Genomic DNA, 21,498 nt, shown 5'->3' on the forward strand with positions numbered 1-21,498 from the left:
GTTGCTTGTAAGTCCTCTGTGTACCACATGGGCTCTGGTTGGGCTCTTGCCGGTGGGTTGTGCTTGAGGGGAACCAGGGTCTCGGTCCATGCTTTGCTTCAGCTGATGAGGTTCTTAATAGCTTTCATCAAGTTGCTAGTGTGCTCAGGCCAGAACTCTAAGAGGACGGAATCCCACTCCTTTTCTGTGATGATATTCCAGCTGCAGCAGGCGGTTTCCATGGTGATAGGTCTGCTATGATGGGGGGGTGAGTATTCTGAAACTGACGAGGACATGGACTGTCCAGGTCACAGTTACTGGCTTGTGGACTGTGATGTTGCTGATTATGGAGAAAATCGGGTGCAATAAGTGTCCGGCGGTGTTGGTGGGTTCGGTAATGTCCTGGTAAGCCCAAGGTTTTCTAGAAGAGCTGTAGAGTTAAGGTCTGTGTGGTCTTCTAGGTGAAAGTTAAGGTCTCTGAGAAGGATGATGGTGTTGGTATTGATGACAGGTGCAACAAAGTCTGTGATGTTCATGGCAAAATTAGTACATGGTCCTGGTAGTCTGTATATATGGGTTCCACCCAGGGAGATTTTGGCTGTGATGCATGTCTTGAATGCATATATAATAACCATGTAGAGATCCTCTAGAATGTTCCATCTATAGACCTATATCACTCATCAATGCAGATATCAAAAATCATGGCAAACGTTCTAACAAACCGGTTTCAGACAATCATTCCCACACTGTTTCACCCTACACAAGTGGGTTTTTTACCAGGTCATTTATTGGCTAACCACCTGCGTACTTTGTCTCACATCATTTGAGAAGTAAACAAAGATCTGTGATGAAAAGTTCCTCCTATTGTTGGAGGCCAAAAAGGCATTTGATAATGTAGAATGGGGGTGTCTTATTCAGACGATGAAAAGAATGGGCATAGGTCAGAGCTTTATCAAATTGGTCAGGGGAATGTACCCTACTGCAACAGTCCACTGTGGTGTCCACTGCTCCCCTTATTTTAAAATGTATTGAGTGGTCAGGCACCGGTGCCCACTGTCACCTTTACTGTTTATACTAGCTCTAGAGCCCATCGTCATATGAAATAATGAGCACATTTAGGGAATAATGAAGCCAACACGGCAACATAAAGAGTAATACTATGCAAAAAACAAACTAATGTCCTTAGTACATCCATCAGAATTGGCAAAAGCCCTGATACAACAACTGGAATCTTTTTCAAGTTTTTTCTGGTTATAAGATTAAAAAGACAAAGTGTGAGACCTTACCACTAACTTTATTCACTACACAACCATCCATAGGTAATCTGCTCTTAAAATCCATAACTGATAAAAAAATTTAGGAATATATTTTTAGTGAAGCCTACAGGAGATGACCCGTGACAACATTTTCCCCTTATTGGAGAACATGCAATTAAACTTCCAGAAGTGGTCAAAATTAAACCACTATCTATGGGAAAAGGTGAAAGTTACGAAAACAAATATAGCACCCAGTTTCAAGTATGTATTTGCCATGTTACCATTAATGATCCTGTAAACAGTGCTAAGAGACACTGAGAAAACAATATTGCAGTATGTGTAGAGCAACACAAAACCTGTGTTTAAAAGTTCTAAACTAAAGATGGCTCCGCTTGTCACATATGGAGAATTGCTATATACTCATAAAACACACAGAGAAACACCGGCTTGGGCTTTGCTGGAGAACACTAGCATACACTTGAAGGAAGATCTGCCCTGTGTTACACGAGACGAGCTATAGAAATAGCAACTACCAAGTCAAATATATCTATCTACCTCTTTCTATGTATGGCGGTGAGCACACTTGTTGCTAACAAATTTCAGGGTACCTAAATTCTAAGGCTACCCATTGGTGCAACACAGCCATTACCATAGGGGGTTGTAGGAAATGAGATTATTGGTTGGAGGGGGAGAAAACCCACTTCAGTTCACAATCCTTGTCAAGGTGAACCACAAAAGTCACTCAATAAACCTTGGCACGAAGCAATCAGGCTTAACTTAGAGGCAAAGTGTTATTATTTATGAACCACTCAAACAGAAATAAAGTGAAAACATGATCCAAGAAAATACCAACCAATTTAGGGAAAATAGAGTGAATTATAATAAAATGATCTAAAATGACAAAAATCTAATCAGCAAGACCAAAATTTTAAAGACTAAAGTGCCAACTTTGGGTATCTGGTAGCGCTGGATCAGGACAAAGCAAAACGTTGATGCCAACTATGATGGATCCAAGGTCAGTTACAGGACCAAGTTTGGTCCACTGATAGTTATTCCTTCTGTCCGTGTGTCAAGGCTTGGCAGGGCTTTGCATCGCTTGACGGTGGATCCGATGAAGCCTTTGGGTAGAAGTGCCTTGGCTTTGTATCACTCAACTTCGAAACCGTAGAGGCTTTCAGCCATGCAGCAAAGCTTTACTTCACATGAGGTCATTTGTAGGGCCCAGCATCGCTTCATGTCATATCTGATAGAACCTTCGGTTAGGCAGGGCGAAGTACACTCTGACTCTAGCCAACGGTGCCGGACCGTGAGAACAGCACTTGGGGGGTTTGGACTCACTCCTATAAAGGCCAGCAGAAGGTACTTGTCAGCTGGAAAGCAGGAAATTACGTCGATGTGCACGATTGTGTACTTGGTACTGACCACAAAAGTATACAACGTTGATGCGAACGCAGGCGCACTGAGTGATCATTACCCTGGTAACGGAAACAACGTCAGCCCTTACTGATATACAAATATTGTTGCTGCCGCTGGCATTTTCACATCGCGCCGATGTGCACGGCTTGGAAGGTACTGTAACTTCATATCGCGCTGATGTGCACAACGTTAAAGGTATTTTGACTGCACATGCACGTCACACTGATGTGCACAGCTTTAAAAGTAATTGAACTGTGAATGCATATTATGCTGATGTGCACAGCTATTACATTTAATGTTCATTCCAATTGTACTATAAATCTTTAGCTTACTGCCACCATTGATATTAGCTACAATTTTATTTAATATCCCATATTTTACTGCTCCCTAGTAACTATATTTGTAGGATATTTTATACAATGAAGTATGCAATTCGAACCTCCGGCTAAGTTTCTACAAACTAAGGGTGACCCTCCTAATCCTTGGTCTAGGTGGAAGGAGGAGTTTTTAACCTACATGAAGGCCATTGATGGGGATAGGATGGGGAATGAAAGAAAAAAAATATTCTTCTTCATTGCTTAGGCTTTGAGGGTCAGACGGTGTTTGGGACTTTACCAGTTGTCCAAGGTGAGTTAAGTACCTTTTGATGAGGCACTTGTACATATGGAAACAAGGTTTAAGCCTACCACCAGTATAGCACTTAACAGATATAAATTGTACACGCGCTCACAAAGGGAGTTAGAATCCTTTGATGATTTTTTAACTGCCCTCAGATCCCTCGTGGTTTCATGTAATTTTGGTGTTATAGCAGATGAGATGATCAGGGACCAAATAATCGTTAATGTGAGAAACAAAAAAACACAAGAACAGTTGTGGGTTTTGGGTAATCCAAATTTACATGGCACCATAGCCACTGCTAAGGCGTTCGAACAGTCCCTAAAAGTGGATGAAAACTATTGAGGATGTGGACTCTAAGGGTGACAAATCTGATAAAACTATGGACGAAGTTTGTGCTGTGAGTAATCCTCGTAAAGTTCCTCAGATGGGAAAAAATGGTGACAGAAATATAGTATGCTGTAGGTGTGGTAGCTCCACCCACATTGCTGCCTTCAAGTTTTGTCCAGCCATCGGGAAAGAATGCATTAAAAGGGAGGGCATTTTCCGCAAAGAATAGTGAAGTCTCTTGTGTGAAATGTGCCCAATTTTCTGAAGAGGACTCCTCTAGTGAAAAGGGGATTGTTGTATCTGTTGTGAATGTTTGTACTCTCAAAGGAGATGTTTTGAACTCCTCCAAATGTGTTGTTTGTTTCTTGAACGAAAACCTAGAACTCATGGCAGATTCCAGCTCTCCTTGGTCGATTGTTACTGAGAGTTATTTCAATGAAAAGTTTGGTAATGCTGTATCTACCAATGATCCGTGTCCTTCAGATGTCAATGTTCAAGGTTTTGACGGCTCAACCATCGACCTTATGAGGTATATCGCATCTGATGTTATGTTTAAAGAGAAAATTGCCTTTATAAAATTATATGTTGCAAAAAAGGGAGTGAACGTGTTTGGGTGGAGAGACCAATAGAGGTTAGGGATTATACTCAATCCCCGCAGTAAGAAACCTGTCATGGTAGTTGAGGACAGTGGTGATGTTAAACTTATTGAAGGAGAATTTCCTGAAGTTTTCTCTGAAGGTTTAGGTAAACTCAAAGGTTTTACACATTTAATAAAACTCACCAGGATGCATCCCCTGTCAGACAAAGGCTCAGGAGCGTTCTTATTAATGTGAGGGAAGAGTTTGGTAAAGCTTTGAAAGAGATGTTAGATGGAGGTGTAATTGAAGAGGTGGAATCATCGGAATGGGTTTCTCCGATTGTCTTGGCACGTAAACCTGATAAATCGTTGAGATTATGTATTGAACTTAGAGCTTTAAATACTAACATTCTGGTTGACTGCCATCCATTGCCAAATATCGACAAGGTGGTAAGCATGCCTGGAGGTGCGACAATCTTCTCCACTCTCGACCTTCGGTCTGCATATCATCAAATAGAAAGAACTGGCCAAGGAGTCACGCCATATGACAGTTTTCATTACTACCCAAGGATTGTTTCAATTCAAAAGAATGCCCTTTGGGTTAGCGTTGGCGGCCTCTGTCTTCCAGAGGTCAATGTGTCATCTCTTCAAGGATATGCAATCATTTGTAAAGTGTTTCCAAGATGACATTCTTATATTTTCTGCAGATAAGAAAACTCATACCGATCATCTCAGAAATGTGTATGTTGTCCTCAGAGAGTATGGATTAGCTCTAAAAAAAAAAAAATGCATATTATACCAGGATTCGGTTGACTATTTAGGACACACTATATCCAAAGAGGGTGTGGTACCTAAAAAGTCTGTTCTTGATGCCAGTTTGAAAGCACCTGCTCCTGACTGCAAGGATAAACTTCTTTCCTTTTCAGGTTTATGTGAATACTATAGCAAGTTTATCGTAAACTTTGCATCCAAAATGGAACCCTTAAGAGAACTCACAAGAAAAAATGCTGAATTTGTATGGGGAGAAAAACAACAGAAAGCTTTTGACAGTATAAAGGCAGAAATAGTGGTTGACCCCACTTTGAAACCTTACTGCACGTACAAGATGTGTATACTCACTGTAGATGCAAGCCTTTATGGTTTGGGATGCGTCTTGTCTCAACGTGCGGGCAAGGAGCATTTGCCTCCAGCACACTTAACCTCACTGAGAAACATTACTCTGTAATTGAAAGGGAATTGTTAGCCTGTGTCTGGGGAGTGGAACATTTCTGAAATTATATTTGGGGTGCACATTACATTTTGAGGACAGATCACAAGCCTTTGGTGTCCATTTTGTCTCCTGGAGGGGGTCTCAATGCTACTGCCCGCATAGCCAGATTAATGTCTCGTTTGCAAGAATACAGTTTTGCAGTGGAATATGTCCCAGGGAAAGTCAATGTTACTGCTGACTGTCTGTCCAGACTGCCCTGTATGCTAGTGTGATGATGAAGAAGTTGTTGCTAATATTGAGGAAATAGTGTCCGGAAAGTTTAGCTCAATGTCCGAAGAAATGTGGAAAAGTGCCATGCGTGGTGATGATATATTGTGTAAAGTCATTAATTACACCACAGAAGGTTGGCCCTCTAAAACTGAAATATCAGCTGAACTATTTCCCTTTTGGAAAATATCCAGTGAACTTGTTATGGAAGGACATCTCCTTTTCAGACAAGGAAAATGCTTTCTACCTTTGTCTCTTCATGACCATATATTATCTGTAGCTCACGAGAGTCATTTGGGAATATCGTCCGTGAAAAGATTAATCAGGTCTTTATTCTGGTGGCCTGGTTTAGACAGATTTGTAAATAGGATTGTGAGGGAATGTCTCAAGTACATGAGTGAGAAAATGCTTAAGTGTGATCCTGCTCCCCTCATTCCTGTTGAATGACCAGATTTTCCTTGGCAGAAAGTAGGTTTTGACATTGCCCGCCCTTTTAATTTTTTGCCCAAAGACTGTAGATTTGCCTTGGTGATGGTCGATTATCACTCCAAATGGCCCGAAGTCAAGCTTGTACATCATGCCAATTCTGAGAGTGTCTTGTATCCTTAAAGGAGGTTTTTGCCCGCGAAGGTTACCCTGAAGTCCTCATCACTGATAATGGTGTGCAGATGAGGTCTCATGAGATGGCTGACTTTCTCAATTTTTTTAATATTTGCCATGTCACCACGGCCTTGTATGAACCTCAAGGTAATGGCCACGTAGAGAGATATAACAGAGTTCTTAAACAAGATATTCTAGGGGTGTGCAATTTTGGAGCTCGGTGGAAAGACAAGTTGAGAGAAAAATGAAGGTTATACCATATAACTCAACATTCAACCACCAAAGTCTCTCCCTTCCATTTACTTAAAGGGAGGGAACCTGTCTCCAAGTTGTGCCCTTGGTGGTTTAAAAAGGCCATATATAACCACAGTTCTGTGGTCGATAAAGAAGTTGTGGGCCTCAAAGTGAAAGAGAAACAACAAACATGTAAACGTTATTATGATCTTTGCATGAAAGTGAAACAACCACAATTTATGGTTGGTGAATGGGTCAGGATACGCAAACCAGGTATTTTACTTAAGGGTGAAATGAAATTTGGGAGACCCATCAAAATTGTCAAGGTCAATCGCAACAGCATTGTTAACCAAGATGGCAAAGTTTGGAATGTCAAAAGGGTAGCTAAATGTGTAAGTGTTCCTTCTTGAAATTGTTTCTTCTTATTGTTGTGCTAGGAGGGGAAATGTGTTACATTACTTGTATATTCCTTTCCTATTTATGCCCCTTTCCCTTTATTTCCCTTGAGTACTTTTGACCCTGGCACCTGCCATGCAGTTAACTGTGATTCCACCTAGAATTGCAATCCTCTTCATTCTGTTCCTGCCTTTATGCTGAACAGTACTGTGCCTTGTGGATTAAACATATTTAACCTTTACCTGGATTGTCTGCCTCCTTTTTATGGATTTTACAGGCTTGCAGAAGCTTGTTGTGTCGCTGTAGCTCAAATAGGTGGTCAGCCACCTGGCCCTTGGGGTCACCCTCCTTTGTCCAACCCTAAACTGGTTCTTCTCAGTTCTTCCATTTTCCCTGGGTTTGACTCCAATGGTTTAGGGAGACAAAGAGCAGACAGGCCCAGGCATGGGCTGGATTTGCCAGTGGCACGGTAGGCATTTTCAGACAGCAGGAAAGGGTTGGGGGCAGCCCTCAGCCTACCCTTTGAAGCTCAAGAAAGGATGGGTAGAACCTCGAGGTCATCCTGCTCAGGCGAGGAACACTCTTTCCCGCACCCATGGACTTTTGTCCCCTGTCAGGAAGGAATACAAATCATACCACAGGAAAGCCATTAACAGTCATGGACACTGGCAGAGAGGCACATTTTGATTACGCAGAAAAATTCCAACTATCTAAAAGTGGCATTTTCAGAATAGTACTTTAAAATTTGACTTTACCACTAAGGAGGATTTAAATCATAATTGGAATGAGTGGAAAACATATTTCTCTATATGCTCCCAAACGGAAGATACCACTTGCTATGTGTAATAAGGTAAACCACTGTTAGAATATGGGATAGCTAGCCTTGCTACAGTTGAGAAATTCCTGTGGGAGTTTTTCACTGCCATGACACTTAAAACTTAAAGCAAGCACAAGGAAATGATGGCCGGAGGGCTGAAACTTTTCAGACACTCACTCCCAGTCACAGCGCTGGGTTGAATCCATCATCGTTCTTTAGCTCACTGCGCCACCCCGGTTCAGACCCAGCCATATGCAAATCAGTCTTGACCCTGTTCCTCATGGAAACAGTCCAGCCTGAACTGCCCTGCAAGGTCTTCCCTGGACCCGAAACAAGCATTCTGGGACCGGTTTCGGGGTACACCCCCTCATCAGCCAGGCTAGATTAATTCCAGAGGCAACGTGAGCAAGGGACTGACGTCTGGGCATACTCTGCCAACTTAGGGTGAACAAAGCAAACACAAGGAGATAATGGCCCTGATCCTGCAAAATGGGCCCGATCCAACACAGGTGAAAAAATGTGTTGGACATTATGGAAGAAGCACCAAATAATGTAACTTGATGACATGCTCGATGACGGACACCTGAAAACTTTCCCAAATTTTTGCCTCAAATACGGTATTCCACAGTCTCAAAGATGGAGACAGGAACAGTTATCACATGGATTGAGTATTATATTATACCAATCACATATCACCTTAAAGAATTCACCCTTTGTCCAATGCTTAAATGTTTGGAAGGAATACAGGAGCACAAAAGCAGGTTTTTATTCTCTACTGATCGACCACCAATTCCCTCAAGATAATTGTGCTGCTCTTCCACTACAGACCCAATTTTAAGAAGGGGAGTGGAAAGCTATACTGGATTATTACAATAGAGACCTGCAGGAGTTTTAAAATATATATACTTTAAGGTAAGCCACAATAGCATTGGTGCACAGAAGAATTATGTAAATCTGAACTCAGTGGTGGCTCCTCCGCTTTTCAGCAATGTAAAAAAAGGAAAAATAAAATGATAATACCTCGATTTTATTATCATTTTATTTGTTCCTGCTGCAGCAGCTTGGCGGCGAGGCTGCTCTGCTGACAGAGGAGCAGGGGGAGGAGTGCGCATGAATGTTTGGCCAGCCGTCTTGGGCATCACAGCCTGGGTGGAGAACATGCCCAGGCTCCCCCTGCTTGTCTGAGCACCGAACCACACCACTCAGACCAATCACAATGTTGCATTACAATCACAGACCAGTCACAACAAATCTATTCCGCCCGCAGAGAGACAACGAGGAGAGACGCCGTGGTCAGGTAAATTTATTTTTATGCACACCCAACCGATCCTTCCCCCGAACTCCCCCCCCGCCACCCCCGATCCCTGCCAGATTCCACTGGCTGAACTATGGCCTGAATCAGGATGGTGGTCTTTGGGGATCTGAACTGAGCTATTGTACATATTTTATGGGAGTGCTCAAAAGTGCATTGGTATTGGCAGCAAATTTGGACCTGCATAAGAGGCAAGTGAACTGAGTGCGAGAACAGCATTACTAAACTACATAGGTGACCTTCCTGACCTACCCTCGCATGCCACCCCTTAGGGGAAACAAAGATAGTCTTTTTTACAACACTGGAAAACAAAAAAGCCCCCACTATTCCATGACAGGCTGGAAGAATGCGTGAAATGGCAACCTTAAAAAAAATTATATAGAAAATTAACAACAGATTGTCCCAGTGGTTGTGGGCAAACTTTCATAAGGGCCGTGCACAATGGGCTGAGAACTGAGTTATACATATCCTCAGCAGGACTCATAAAAAAGTATGTGAGGGTCACTCTCTCAGGCTAAACCATAAGATCCTCACCCTTTTTTCTACAGACAATGAAGGCTAAATTAATTACCAATTATTACTCGCTCTTTTATTTTGTTTTGTTCATTTGGGGATGTATCTTTTGTCAAAATGTTTATTTTTGTTTCTTCCCTCTCTCCGAATTCTTCAATGATTCAAATACAGGTGTATATCATATGTCAGACTTGGTTCATTTCAGAGCATTGATGAATACTGAGGTAAAGGAATATCCTGCTTAGATGGTTACTGTTGCCTAGATGTGATTTAGTTGCAGAGCCTGTGCAGTCTGGTACTGCCATGTCGACTTGGCAAGTGCACCTACTTGCCAGGCCCTGACCTTCCCTTTTTTTACATGTCAGTCACTCCTATGGTAGGCCCAAGGTACCCCTGTGGGCAGGGTGCAGTGTATATGAAAGGTAGTACTTGCCCTGGTGTGTGTGGCATGTCTTGATAGTGAATTACTGCCAATTTTGTTTTTCACTATTGCAAGGCTACCTGTTCCCCATAGGACAGACTCTGGAGTTTGTTTATAACATCCTATAAACATAACTGGCCCTGGGAACTAGGTAGGAAAATAAAGTTCAGTATGCCTGAACTCAGAATCTAAAGATGCATCTTTTAGTGAAGGTGATTTTTACATTCTGGGTTTGAAAAAAACACTTTTAGAAAGTAGGTATTTTCTTGCTCAGCCATCCAGCAGGCCTCTGCTATGTTTGTGGACTGACTGTCTGGGTTTTGGATGACAGGGGCTGGGGAGCAGCAGTAGCTCCAGATAGTCTAGGTGGGTCAGGAAAGGGCTGTATAGACCTGGGCTGCATTTAGAGTAGGGGGAGGAGATTTCCTTGCACCTCAATGGGCCTGGTCTGCCTCTGTCAATACAGTCTCCAGCTCCTGCCAGGAAGCCACCACACAGAAGGCAGAACTGGTTCTGTCTGGGCACAGACACTCTCTGCCTGAGAAGACAAAGGATTTTGGGCTATAAAAAGTGGAGCCCAAACCCCTGAACTTTAGAACTCTTGGACCAAGAAGACTGCCAAGAAGAAGAGCTGGAAAAGCTGTGAGGAGGAACTACCACTTTGCTGAGTGCTTTGCAGTATTGGCCCGCAGTGGCTGCTTCTGTCTTGGGCAGTGAAAGGATTGGACTGAACTTTCTGCAATCTATTTTTGTGAGTTTCTCCAAGGGCTTGAGGTAGAGCTTGCACCCGGTTCAAGAAGTCTCAGGAATAGCAAAGACTTCAAGTTCTTCTGCCCTCAGCACTGGGAACTGTGTGTTTTGTGCTGCAACAGGAGAAAAAGCAACCCGACGCCATCTCCGATGCTGCTGCCAACTCCGTGTCCTGAAGGCACTGCTGAGGGCACCGCCGCAACGTGATCCTGGTCTCACCGACGACGCCTGCTGACGCCGCCACCGAGCCGCTGCTCGCACCTTGACCTATGGGCACCGGACTCTGCATTGCCTCGCTTCACGACTCCGCCTTTGTATCCTCGACAACACCGCTCCACTCTGAAATCTATGCCTCTGCTTGCACCATGGTTCAAGGGCACCTCTAGTAAAGTTACACGATGCAGTGCCCTCACCCCGCACCGCAGCCTGCCATCGATGCCAGTTCATCAGCCGACGACAGCGCTTCAGCAACGCCGCCGCCGCTGCCTGCACCGTGACCTGCCAGCAGCGAGACGAGCACCGCATCACTCCGCCCCGCGACCTGAGGGCATCTCACGCCGCCCTGCTGCACTTTACTCCGCAGCACCCGACGCCTGCCGATCCCGGCTCTCCGGACTTCAACTGCGAGGAGTTTGATCTGTTTGTGACTTCAAGGGCCCGACGACTCCTGCACCGACCTCCGGAACCTACGCCTGCGGACACCGTGCTTTCGGAAGCTCAACGAGAGGTCGCTGATGCCCTGTATTTCTAAAGGTACTGTTTTGCGGGTCTTCCCGACACCGTAGCTGGCCCGCGACGCCGTGGTCAGCCAGAACTGTTTGGATTTGTTTGTACACGACGCCGTGATAGCCCCAGAGGGAGCTATCGACTTCAAGTAACTGTTTTTCAAGGTTATTTTGATAAATGAAGATTTAGATTTCTAAGTACTGTATTATGGATTTTTATAATTTTTGGTCTTGTCTTAAGTATATAAAAATATTGGATATTTTTCTAAACTTGTGTTGTGTCCTTTTGTAGTGCTTACACTGTATTACTGTTGGTTATGTGCAAATGCTTTACACACTGCCTCTAAGATAAGCCTGACTACTCGTGCCTAGCTACCAAGGGGGTGAGCAGGGACTATTTTAGGAGTATAACTCCCTTATCATGACTAGGAAGAAGGGTCCCTACTTGGACAAAGGTGCAAACCCTTGCCAACTAGAGACCCCCATTTCTAACAACATTTTCTATTTTCCAAAATAAATCATCTGAGGACTTCCTACCCCTACTGTCTATTTTGAGTGGTCCCCTTGTTGCTCATTTCTCTTAGAGACCCTTTGAGATATTGTGCTGGTTAAGTCCTATTCAAATTAACATCCATGGATGTTAGTGCTCCCAGAGTGGCCTCAGAAATACTTCCTTCTCTCAGTTTATCTCCTAACCCCAACTCATCAAACCTGCTGGCGTACCTGCACAACATAGATAAAACACTTTTTAGTTTGTTACTTCGTCCAAGTCCAATGCCATCAGTGAAATAATCTCAAAGTAGACAGACGCACAGTGGCCAGGCTTCTTCACAGTATCTCCTGCTTTGTTTGTGCCCATTGTCGCTGTTTGCTTCCTTGCACCCATTTACGTGTCACCTTTTCCCAGCAAAGCTGTTCTTCAAGGTTATTGTCCTCTACTCCTTCCATTTGATTCTCATTCTATACTGTGTGCTTAATGTTGTCGGTGCTGATTCTATGTCCTTTTGGGCCACAAATCTCTGCAGGGCCTCTGGATCAGCATTGTGGCTGGTTCCAATAGGCCCTGTTCGATTTCTTTTATGCATAGTCTTAGGCAAAGGCCAGAAAGTGCTTTTGCTTGGCGTTGGTATCATAGGGAAAATCAGTAGAACAGTCCACCTGCCTTTTCTCTAGTTGGTATGGCACCTGCTTTTTCACAACCATCAGAATCTGTTGTGCTTGTTGATGTCTAACACACAGATTAGGATTTGTTGAGGAGTGGCATCAGTAGCGTAGTTATGAGATCACACTCGGTGTGACGTTGCAGTTCTGAGGGGTTCAAAAGTAATATTCATCAATGTTGGTATTAGATTATGTATTGCATGTCGGCTTTTTCTGTATGTTCCCGTATTCCTGATTTCTCACATTATCTCTCTGACTGCAGTCTTCTAAATCTATGTTATTTTTGTGCAGTCTTCAAAGTTCAGGGCCCCATCCATTTGAAAGTCTATAAATGTATCTACACTAGTAACCCTGTGTACCTCTGAAGATAGCTGTTTCTGGAATGTAATGGTTTAATGCCCGTCAACTCTGTTAATAATATGTCTAGGACTGACTCTTGTACCTCTGGAGTTTCCACTGTGATTGTAAGTGAAAATTTCTATTGTGGTCGGTTGGTTACTACTTCTGAAAATAGGAGATGGTGCGCATAATTGACCTTCGACAAGAGCGTGATAAATAACAAAGGATGTGTACCACATTGTAAGCACCCTTATGAAAATGAGGACAATATGGTAGGCCAGTAGATTTAGCAAGCATTGGGTTCCTTGGTTGTGGAATTGAGGAAAGGTCTTCAGTACCTCTGCGCTGTAGTGGGAGCCAGGACAACTGAGCTTCTCTCAATGAACATCCTCTTCACCCTTTAGTCTGGGTGGCATAGTGATATGTTCTATCGCTGAATAAAGTTCCTGCCTTTGTGAGATGGGGGGTTAATTTTAGGTATCACTCAGACTAGGGTATCTCAAGGAAGGCACAGAAGGTGGTTATTTGTGTAGGGAAATAGAGGGAGTCTAGTGATCATTAGCGGTAGCTGGCCATAGTTATTGGGGTCCTTTTAGAAGACCAAAGCACTCTTCCTATCCATTTGAAGGTGGCCATTATGTATTGAGAGGTGGCGTCCTCTTTCTATGTCATGGAGCAGCTTCAACATCTCCTGCACCAAACGGGTCTCTCTGCCACTACTCCAGTCCCCATAATTACAAGGGGGTGAGAATTTTATGCACTGTAATGATTCGCTATGAGTTTGTTTCTGTTGGTCCGCCTGTGAACCATTCATATCATTCGAATTTCGGTGCCAGGTGTTGCATCTGCTACCATACCCTTGGGTAGTCCATAGAACTGAGTGCCAATGTCTGTCATATGGCAACTTTCTTATACCTATGGTGCCAGGTCTGGGGGCTTTTACTTTGCAGGTCAGCTTGGTGATTCTGGACAGGTCCAGTGAAAGTAGCAAGTTCTTTCACTTCTTTCCATTCCGCCTTCCGTTCGACAAAGGAATTGATATCTAACTTCCATGGGTATAGATAGCAGTACCTTTTTTTTTTTTTTACATATCTGTAGCTGTGTATCTAATCTTTTGTAGCTTGGGCTTGCCATGTCCTTGTGAGCCTCAGGGACATGATGCCATGTTCATCAGCTCCAAGCCAAGCTCCCCTGCTTGGTCTGACTCATGATCAATCCCTAAGGTAGGGATATTATAGGACATGACATCACTTCCTGTGATGTTATTTCCTATGATGTCACTGCATGTGATGCCAGATTAAATTGTCTATGATCATTAGCCCAGTTGCTATGTCTTTTAAGACGTGTCCCTCAATATTGGGAATCACTGTTTCTGCACCAATTCCCACGTCATTTTTTAATTTGTGGGCCAATACCCCCTCCTTGTTTCACCTCTCCAGCAAAAAAAATTAAAGAGCCCCTGTCTTCCTATGGATCTTTAAGTCCCCACTGTAGCAAGTAATTTCTGTTAGCAGCAACGCCTGGGACCAACTTCCCTTGGGCGGTAGATATGTGAACTCACCGAAAGTGTTTATAAAATCAAGCTGCTTTACTTTTGCTAAATGTTAAGGGCCATGTATTTTAACCGGGGGCGATTTAGAACTTGTGCATTTTGATACATTTAGTGTTGGTGATGATGGCTAACGTGTGCTGCCATATGTAGTAAGTGTTTGCATATGTAGAATATTTGTTCAGCGTTTCTCTTTGGAATAAATTGTTCAATTCACTTTTTTTCTTTTCAGCTGTTAGATCCTCCAGAATGTGGCAACGGCTTTGTCGAGGTCGGAGAAGAGTGCGACTGTGGCACTTCCGCTGTAAGTACTTTAATTACAGTCAGTAACTCCTTTTACAGACTTTAGTGCTTGTGTTTACCTGAGGAGATATCGAATATTCTACATTTTTTTTTTAAATAAGTTGTTGTTTTGTCAAAATCATAGAAATCCTTATGAGTGTACTCCGAGAACCCTAATACACACTGTAATGCATCTGTTTATTCACGACGGCACATCACTCCAGATAGGTTTGCGAGTGGTTTACCACCTACTTGAAGTAGGTGGTAAACTACAAGTGTTTTGCGACCACAAATGCGGTCGCAAAACAATAGTACATTGCATTGAGACTCGCTATTAGGAAGGGACGCCCTTCCTAATAGCGAGAGTCGCAAACGCTATTTTGCGAGTCAGTGACTCGCAAAATAGTGTTTGTACAAGCCTGCACCCTTTTTTTGCGGTTGCGAACAGGCCAATTTCCCGTTTTCGACCACAAAAAATGGTCGTACATCTGGCCCTATGATTCTGAATAGAGAAGGAAGTCACTGGCAAGGATTTCCTTGGGGGTCTGCCCTAGGGTCTGAAAAGGTGTGGAGCCTGGACAAAGGTGTATTTCAGCCACAGAAAAGTGAAAGGATGTGCTACATCGGCTAATGGTTAAAGTAGTTATGAAACAGCCTATCTTCCAAGGTTGAGAATGGGGACTATACACTATTTAATAGCCTTTCCAACCATGGGTAAGTGGAATCGAAATCTTCCAAAGTGCCCCTGTGATGGAAAATTAAACCAGACAACTTTACATTTTATCTTAATTTGTGATTTTTTTAGAGATATTAGGAAGAGCATTTTTAAGTCTATTATTTTTAAAGGAAAAATTGTACTCTTATAAAGTTGCTTTTGATTTTATTTGTAATTTAGAAAATGAGAAAGTTTTCAATGCGGCGGTGGTCTATACCCAAATGGCAATTGAAAGAAGAAAGCTTAATTCACATCTTGAGGCTCTACTTTATGAAGAAAACAGGATATGTACTGATTAGTGATGTTTAAGGATGTTGTATTCCTTACATATATCTGCACGTAGGCACTTTGGGCCAGATGTACGACCCGCCAATTAGCGAGTCACAAATTGCGTTGCATTTGCGACTCACTAATTGGGATGCACAACAGTGTCTGAGACACTGTTTGCGATTCCCAATGGGGTCGCAAATTGCATGCCTTATGCATATTAATGAGGCTGTCGCAATTTGCGACCCCATTGGGAATGGCTGGCACTCCCAGGGATGGTAGCCTGCTGGGGTCAGCAGACCTCCATGTCTGGGGCTGCTTTTAAATAAAGCAGTTTTAAAAAAAATAATTTTTTAAGGGCAGGCATTGGTCCTTGGAACCACTTCCTGCCATAAAGTTTTTTGGGCACATGCATCCACAAAGGGAAAGGGGTCCCCTGGCGACCCCTTCCACCCCTTCCCATTTGCGAGTGCTTTACCACCCTTCTGAGAAGGGTAGTAAACTGCAAGTGTTTTGCAATCGCAATTGCGGTCGCATAACATTCATTCATACATACCTTTTGGAGTTACTATTAAGAAGGACACCTTTGGAACGCCCCTTCCTAAGAGCGAGTTGCTAATCCTATTTTGCGAGTCGCAAATTTATTCGCAACTCGCAAAATAGGATTAATACATGAGCCACAGGTTTTTTGCGGGAGCAAACGGGTCTAAAATCATTTGTGCTCGCAAAAACCTTTGTACATCTGGCCCTGTATGTACAAATTACCTTTTGTATTTAACTCTTGATGTATAAAATATCATATTGTGTTTACCCATCTATAGAATGATCTCTAACTCCTTATGCGTTTTATTGCAATGATTATAATGAATTGTGAAGAAGATTACTCTTTTTTAGTATGCTTTCATGGTTGTACTATTTTTAACCAAATTAAGCTGATTTGACTTTGACACAGGCATTTTAAAATGCTATTTAATATGCTATGTGACATTGTGATTTTATAGAAATCTGATTTAGAGTCCGTTTCTAACTAAAGAAACCCTAATCACTCAGCATCCAAAAATCTAGCTTTAAATCAGGGAGTTGAGGCCCCCATTTCTTGTATGGAAGCTTCATAACTCGGATTTCTCGTTTCGTCCGCTTATAACCCCAGATAAACTTTTTCCCTTGCTCACTACTGAACCGACGGAATTACTTTGCACCCTTTGCATTTTATCAGAGCTTGTATCCATCTGCACATTTGGTACATCAACATTCTCCACACCAATCTCAGACCCTTCATCTACACCACACTACATCCCACATTGTGTTCCCACTCACATCTTCACTCTTCCTTTGCGAGTATCTATATTCTTGCAGATTTCTACACAAAGTGACTCGTTGTCGATTCACCACTCTACCATCTTCCATTTTAACAGCATTACCTAAAACCTTAACAATCTGCTAAGGTTCTGACCAACAAAGCAAACCCTTCTGTATAAACCCAGGTTTCTTAATTCTTTCATATTGCCTCACTTTCACGTTAGCTACTGTCACCTTATTATTGTGTTATGCCTTTGTAACTGCACAAACTCAATACTCACTGACATCCATTGAAATTACGTAGTCTATACCCATCTCAAAAGATTTCAAACAAGGTGCCTGTGAAAAGACACCAAGAACGTTTTGTATTCTCAAGTGTTCCACTTTGGTCTTATAGTTTCCCACAAATTTGAGTGAAATTCCATTAATCCTAAGAAGGATAGTAATTGTTGTTTAAAAGTGCAGGGGCGTTTGTATTTTGTTCAATGTGACCAACCTTTAGACGAATGCTATCACTTGATATCACATGGGCTAAATATTCGACCTGAGGCTTACCAAAAGCACACTTTTCTATTTTCACTGTTAATCCTTTGCTTGTAATGACAGACAATACTTGGTTTAGATTTTTATCATGGTTGGTTTTGTTACTTCCATATATCAATATATTGTCTTGGAAAACTCTTTTCCCTTTTCATGTCTTACAAAATCATTGAATTTATTTGTTGATGTACTGCTGAGGCACTAGCTAGGCAGAAAGGCATTCTCCTATATTGAAATGCCCCTTTTGCTGCTGTAAAATGTCTTGATTTGTCTTCCAGTTCCATTTGATCAAATGCACTTGTAAGATTATTTGTAGAAAACACAGTGGCATCATTTCCTGATGACATTAATTCTTGTAAATTAGGTAAAGAAAATGTATCTACCAAAAGAGAGTCATTATTTTAAATAAACACACAGTCCTAAATTCCCCATTTGCCTGAGGTGAAATTTCCACAGGAGAAGTCCAATATGGACTGTCAATTGGTTCAGTGATATCTTTGCCACATAAATCTTCAAGCATTTATTTGAGCTTAGGTCTATAATTCACTGGAACATAGCGTAATTTTTGTCTCACTCGAATAACCTTCTCTTGAAATACAATTTTAATTTTAAAATGTTTTAGACTTCTGAAAGATTCACTGAATACTTTAAGAAGTTCATCTTAAGTGTCTCATACTCACAACTTGTTTCATTCATTCCTTTTATGGCATTAACAGGGAGATCGAACATGGGATCCAATCTGATTCCTAATTCACGGATGTGGGGACACTCCAGAATTATCTCACTCTTATCTGCTACATACAATTTGCCATGAAATTTCTTAGTGTTAATTTCCAAATCCAAAAATGTTTTTTCAATCCCATCCCTCGCTCTCCTTTTTCTCCTCCTGCTTAATAATCACCTTAATGTTATTTTGTGCATTTCAACTGTTTTTACAGCATAAGATGTATGTTTTATTCATATCCTTATAATTGTAAGTAGTTCTATTGTATACTCTATGATGTATTTCATATTTTTTTTAAACTTTTATTGTGTTTCAATTATTTCTTATACCATTATTAAATGCTGTTCTGTTCACTGTTCTAAATAAACTCAAACTTATAACAAATCCAAATCCACACACACACAAAACCTACCATTGGTATTTTATGACCTGTATACCTACCAGAACTTACATCTGATTTCAGTAATTCCCTTCCTGACCCTAACACATGCCCTTGCCCATAATAATATACCATGCACAAGAATATACCATGGCATTCACTTGAATACCATCAATTTGTAATTCACAAATAGTTAATTTCACTGTCAATTGTTTCATATACTTTGTTTCATGCTGCAAACTCAATACAACTCCATGCATACTCAAAGTATCTACATCATTGTTCTCAGATATGAAACTCTCTTTCTCATCATTTACTCACTCTACTGACAACCCTTTTTCTTGCAAGTGCTATGTATTTCCCTTAGGCAGGACACTGTTTGGCATTGGCTAATTGGTCATTTAATCCACTTCTATAACACAATATTTCTCTATTCTTAGCACTAGTTTTTTTTCTCCATTTGTCCTTCCCTGCCCTCATATTTGTTGTCCCTCCATTAATCACACTAGGACTTTCATTCTCCTTCCTTATTGTTTAATAGCCTTTTTCTGACACTTCAATGCTTCTCGCAACATCCAAAGTGGCTTTCAAAGATATCTCTCCACTTTACCACAATTTCTTCTATATTTTGTTTGACTTAACTTTTAAAACCTGGTGTCTCAAAACTTGGTCGTAAGACATGCTCAAAATTACATGTGACAGTCAATCCTCTCAAAACCACTTAACATTGATCAATTGTTTCATCCTGTTTTTGAACCCTGGAGTAAAATTTGATTCTTTCCAACACAATTAATTTAACTTCCATATCTTTCATGTAATTGCTGAATTGCAATTTGATACACATCTATTTTGCCAGGATTTTCTAAAGGTGGGAGTTTTTAAACTTTCTTAAACCAATCGCTCCTTGTTAAATGGTAGCGGCAGTTTCAGTCGGTATCCTTTCAAGTATTTGCCCGGCGGTAATCGCCTCTCATACCACTCGATAATTTACCAATAAAAGAGGCAGGCGCCGGAGACTGGAAGGCAGGAAACAAGGTTTTATTCCGTCGGAGCAGAACACATCAGATCAGACAGCAAGGTATCGTCACGAGGTGCTCTAACTGCATCTCTGAGACCTGGTCTCTTATACACTGGTTTATTGCTTTATTATACATAGTACATTCTTGAGATTCCCTTGATGTGCGGGGAAATATCCCCTGAAGCCCCGGCTCAGATCCGATCCCACACATGGTTACAGTAGAGGTTCCCACCCTACCCGCAGTGGGAGATGGCTATCGCGCAGCAGGGAATTCCGCTAATTCCCGGGGGTGTGTGCAACCGGCCGGGTCTCAGGGGGTAGGGGCTTTGATTCTACTGTAATCCCTTTGATGTGGGGTGTTTCCCTTACAGTAGGGGCAATAAACTGCATCCGCAGGGCTAGGTGATGGCCTGGGACCAGTTCAGACAATGGGGCGCAGAGGAAGGGGGTTATCAAAGGAGAGGCATGACCATGTATGGGTTGTCGGTCGGAAGTGGTTCCGTAGCAGGGTCGCGCAGAAGGAGAGGGTTTATGGCCTGTATGAGAGAGCGGGGGTGGCCGGCGCGCGGGGGATGCTCGCAGCGCCGGGGGAAAGCGCTGGCGATCGAGAGTGAGCGGGGAGAGAGAGTGGGGTGCCTAAAATGGCGGCCGTGCATTTGCTATGCGTGGCGCTGGGGAGAGGCAAGATGGCGCAGATAATGTTCAGTTTGCACGCTAAATTTCCACAGTCCTCCCTTTTAACATGTCTCGCCAGCTTGCCTAGTTTGGATCTATCCCCATAATACCCCGTACCTCCACCTCATTCAGAGCTTTCATCCGCTCAGTTTCAAAGTCCAAAGTCTTAGGGCAGATGCAGTTCATAAAAAGTGAACATAAAGGTGGCAGACACTGAATCCCCAAGCAACATCCACATAGTATCATGATTGGTATGAGGATAAATGAAAACAGCCTCCATCCCCAACCTTTAATAGCGTCCCAAAACCAACTCCCCAGTGACCATTCTTCTTGTTCTTGATGGACCTCTGTGGACAGTCTGTGGAGGTGTTCAATTGCTTTGTAGACTGAGGGTGAGTTATCCGGTACGTAGGTACAACAGCTGGACCCAATGATGCGGCATGCTCCTCCGCGGTCAGCCAGAACCACATCTAGAACAAGGCGGTTCTGGAGAGCCACCAGGCGGACGGCCTGAAGCTCAGCGGTGTTGTTGGCGAGGGCGCCAGCTGTAATGTTCATTGCTGTTTCGACTGCCTGGGTTAAGTGGCGGATGGCACGGCTGTTTGCCATCGGACCCCAGAGCGGAACAAGACCCTTTACTGCGTCCATGAACTGTGCTCTGGTGGAGTCGGTTTGTACAATGTCTTTGGCACGTTTCTGTCGGTGATGGTTTGCTGGAGCCACATACGTCGGAGGAAGGACAAAGGCGATGTAGCAGGTGCCTCCCCAACCTTTCGGGAGCCAGGTGTAGGCCTTAGTACCACACACGAAGTACATATTCGGGGAGGCAACAAAGGAAGGTGGGTCAACTGAGTCCAATGTTCGGGTGATGAGGCAGGAGCTGTGGCCCACCAGCTGTGCCCCCAGGCCTTCGAGGCATACAGATCCAGTGATGTTGATGACGGACAGGGCCACTGTTAGGGTGGCGGCTGTCCGTTTTCGGAGGTAAGAGAAGGTGGGTCTGGCTGGATTGTTGAACACTTGCATTTCAATTCGTTCTTTGGCGGGGATGTCCATGTGAAAGGAAGTGTTCGATCTCAGAGGGCAGAAGAGGGCGGAGGTTCTACCAGTTTTGTTCAGCCAGAACCCATGG

At 42.9% G+C, this 21,498-nt stretch overlaps 1 protein-coding gene across 3 annotated transcripts in view; it reads left to right on the top strand.

Annotated features, from left to right (window-relative positions):
- ADAM22 (ADAM metallopeptidase domain 22) overlaps positions 1-21,498 on the top strand; it is a 1,168,071-nt gene that overhangs the window by 853,082 nt on the left and 293,491 nt on the right. For all 3 annotated transcript variants that reach the window (XM_085631338.1, XM_085631339.1, XM_085631337.1), the window contains exon 16: positions 14,700-14,771. In XM_085631338.1, the coding sequence (XP_085487464.1) occupies positions 14,700-14,771 (72 nt within the window). The remainder of the gene's footprint in view (positions 1-14,699; positions 14,772-21,498) is intronic.

Source organism: Triturus cristatus, chromosome 10 (assembly GCF_964204655.1).
Source record: "Triturus cristatus chromosome 10, aTriCri1.1, whole genome shotgun sequence".
NCBI classification, from domain to species: Eukaryota; Metazoa; Chordata; class Amphibia; order Caudata; family Salamandridae; genus Triturus; species Triturus cristatus.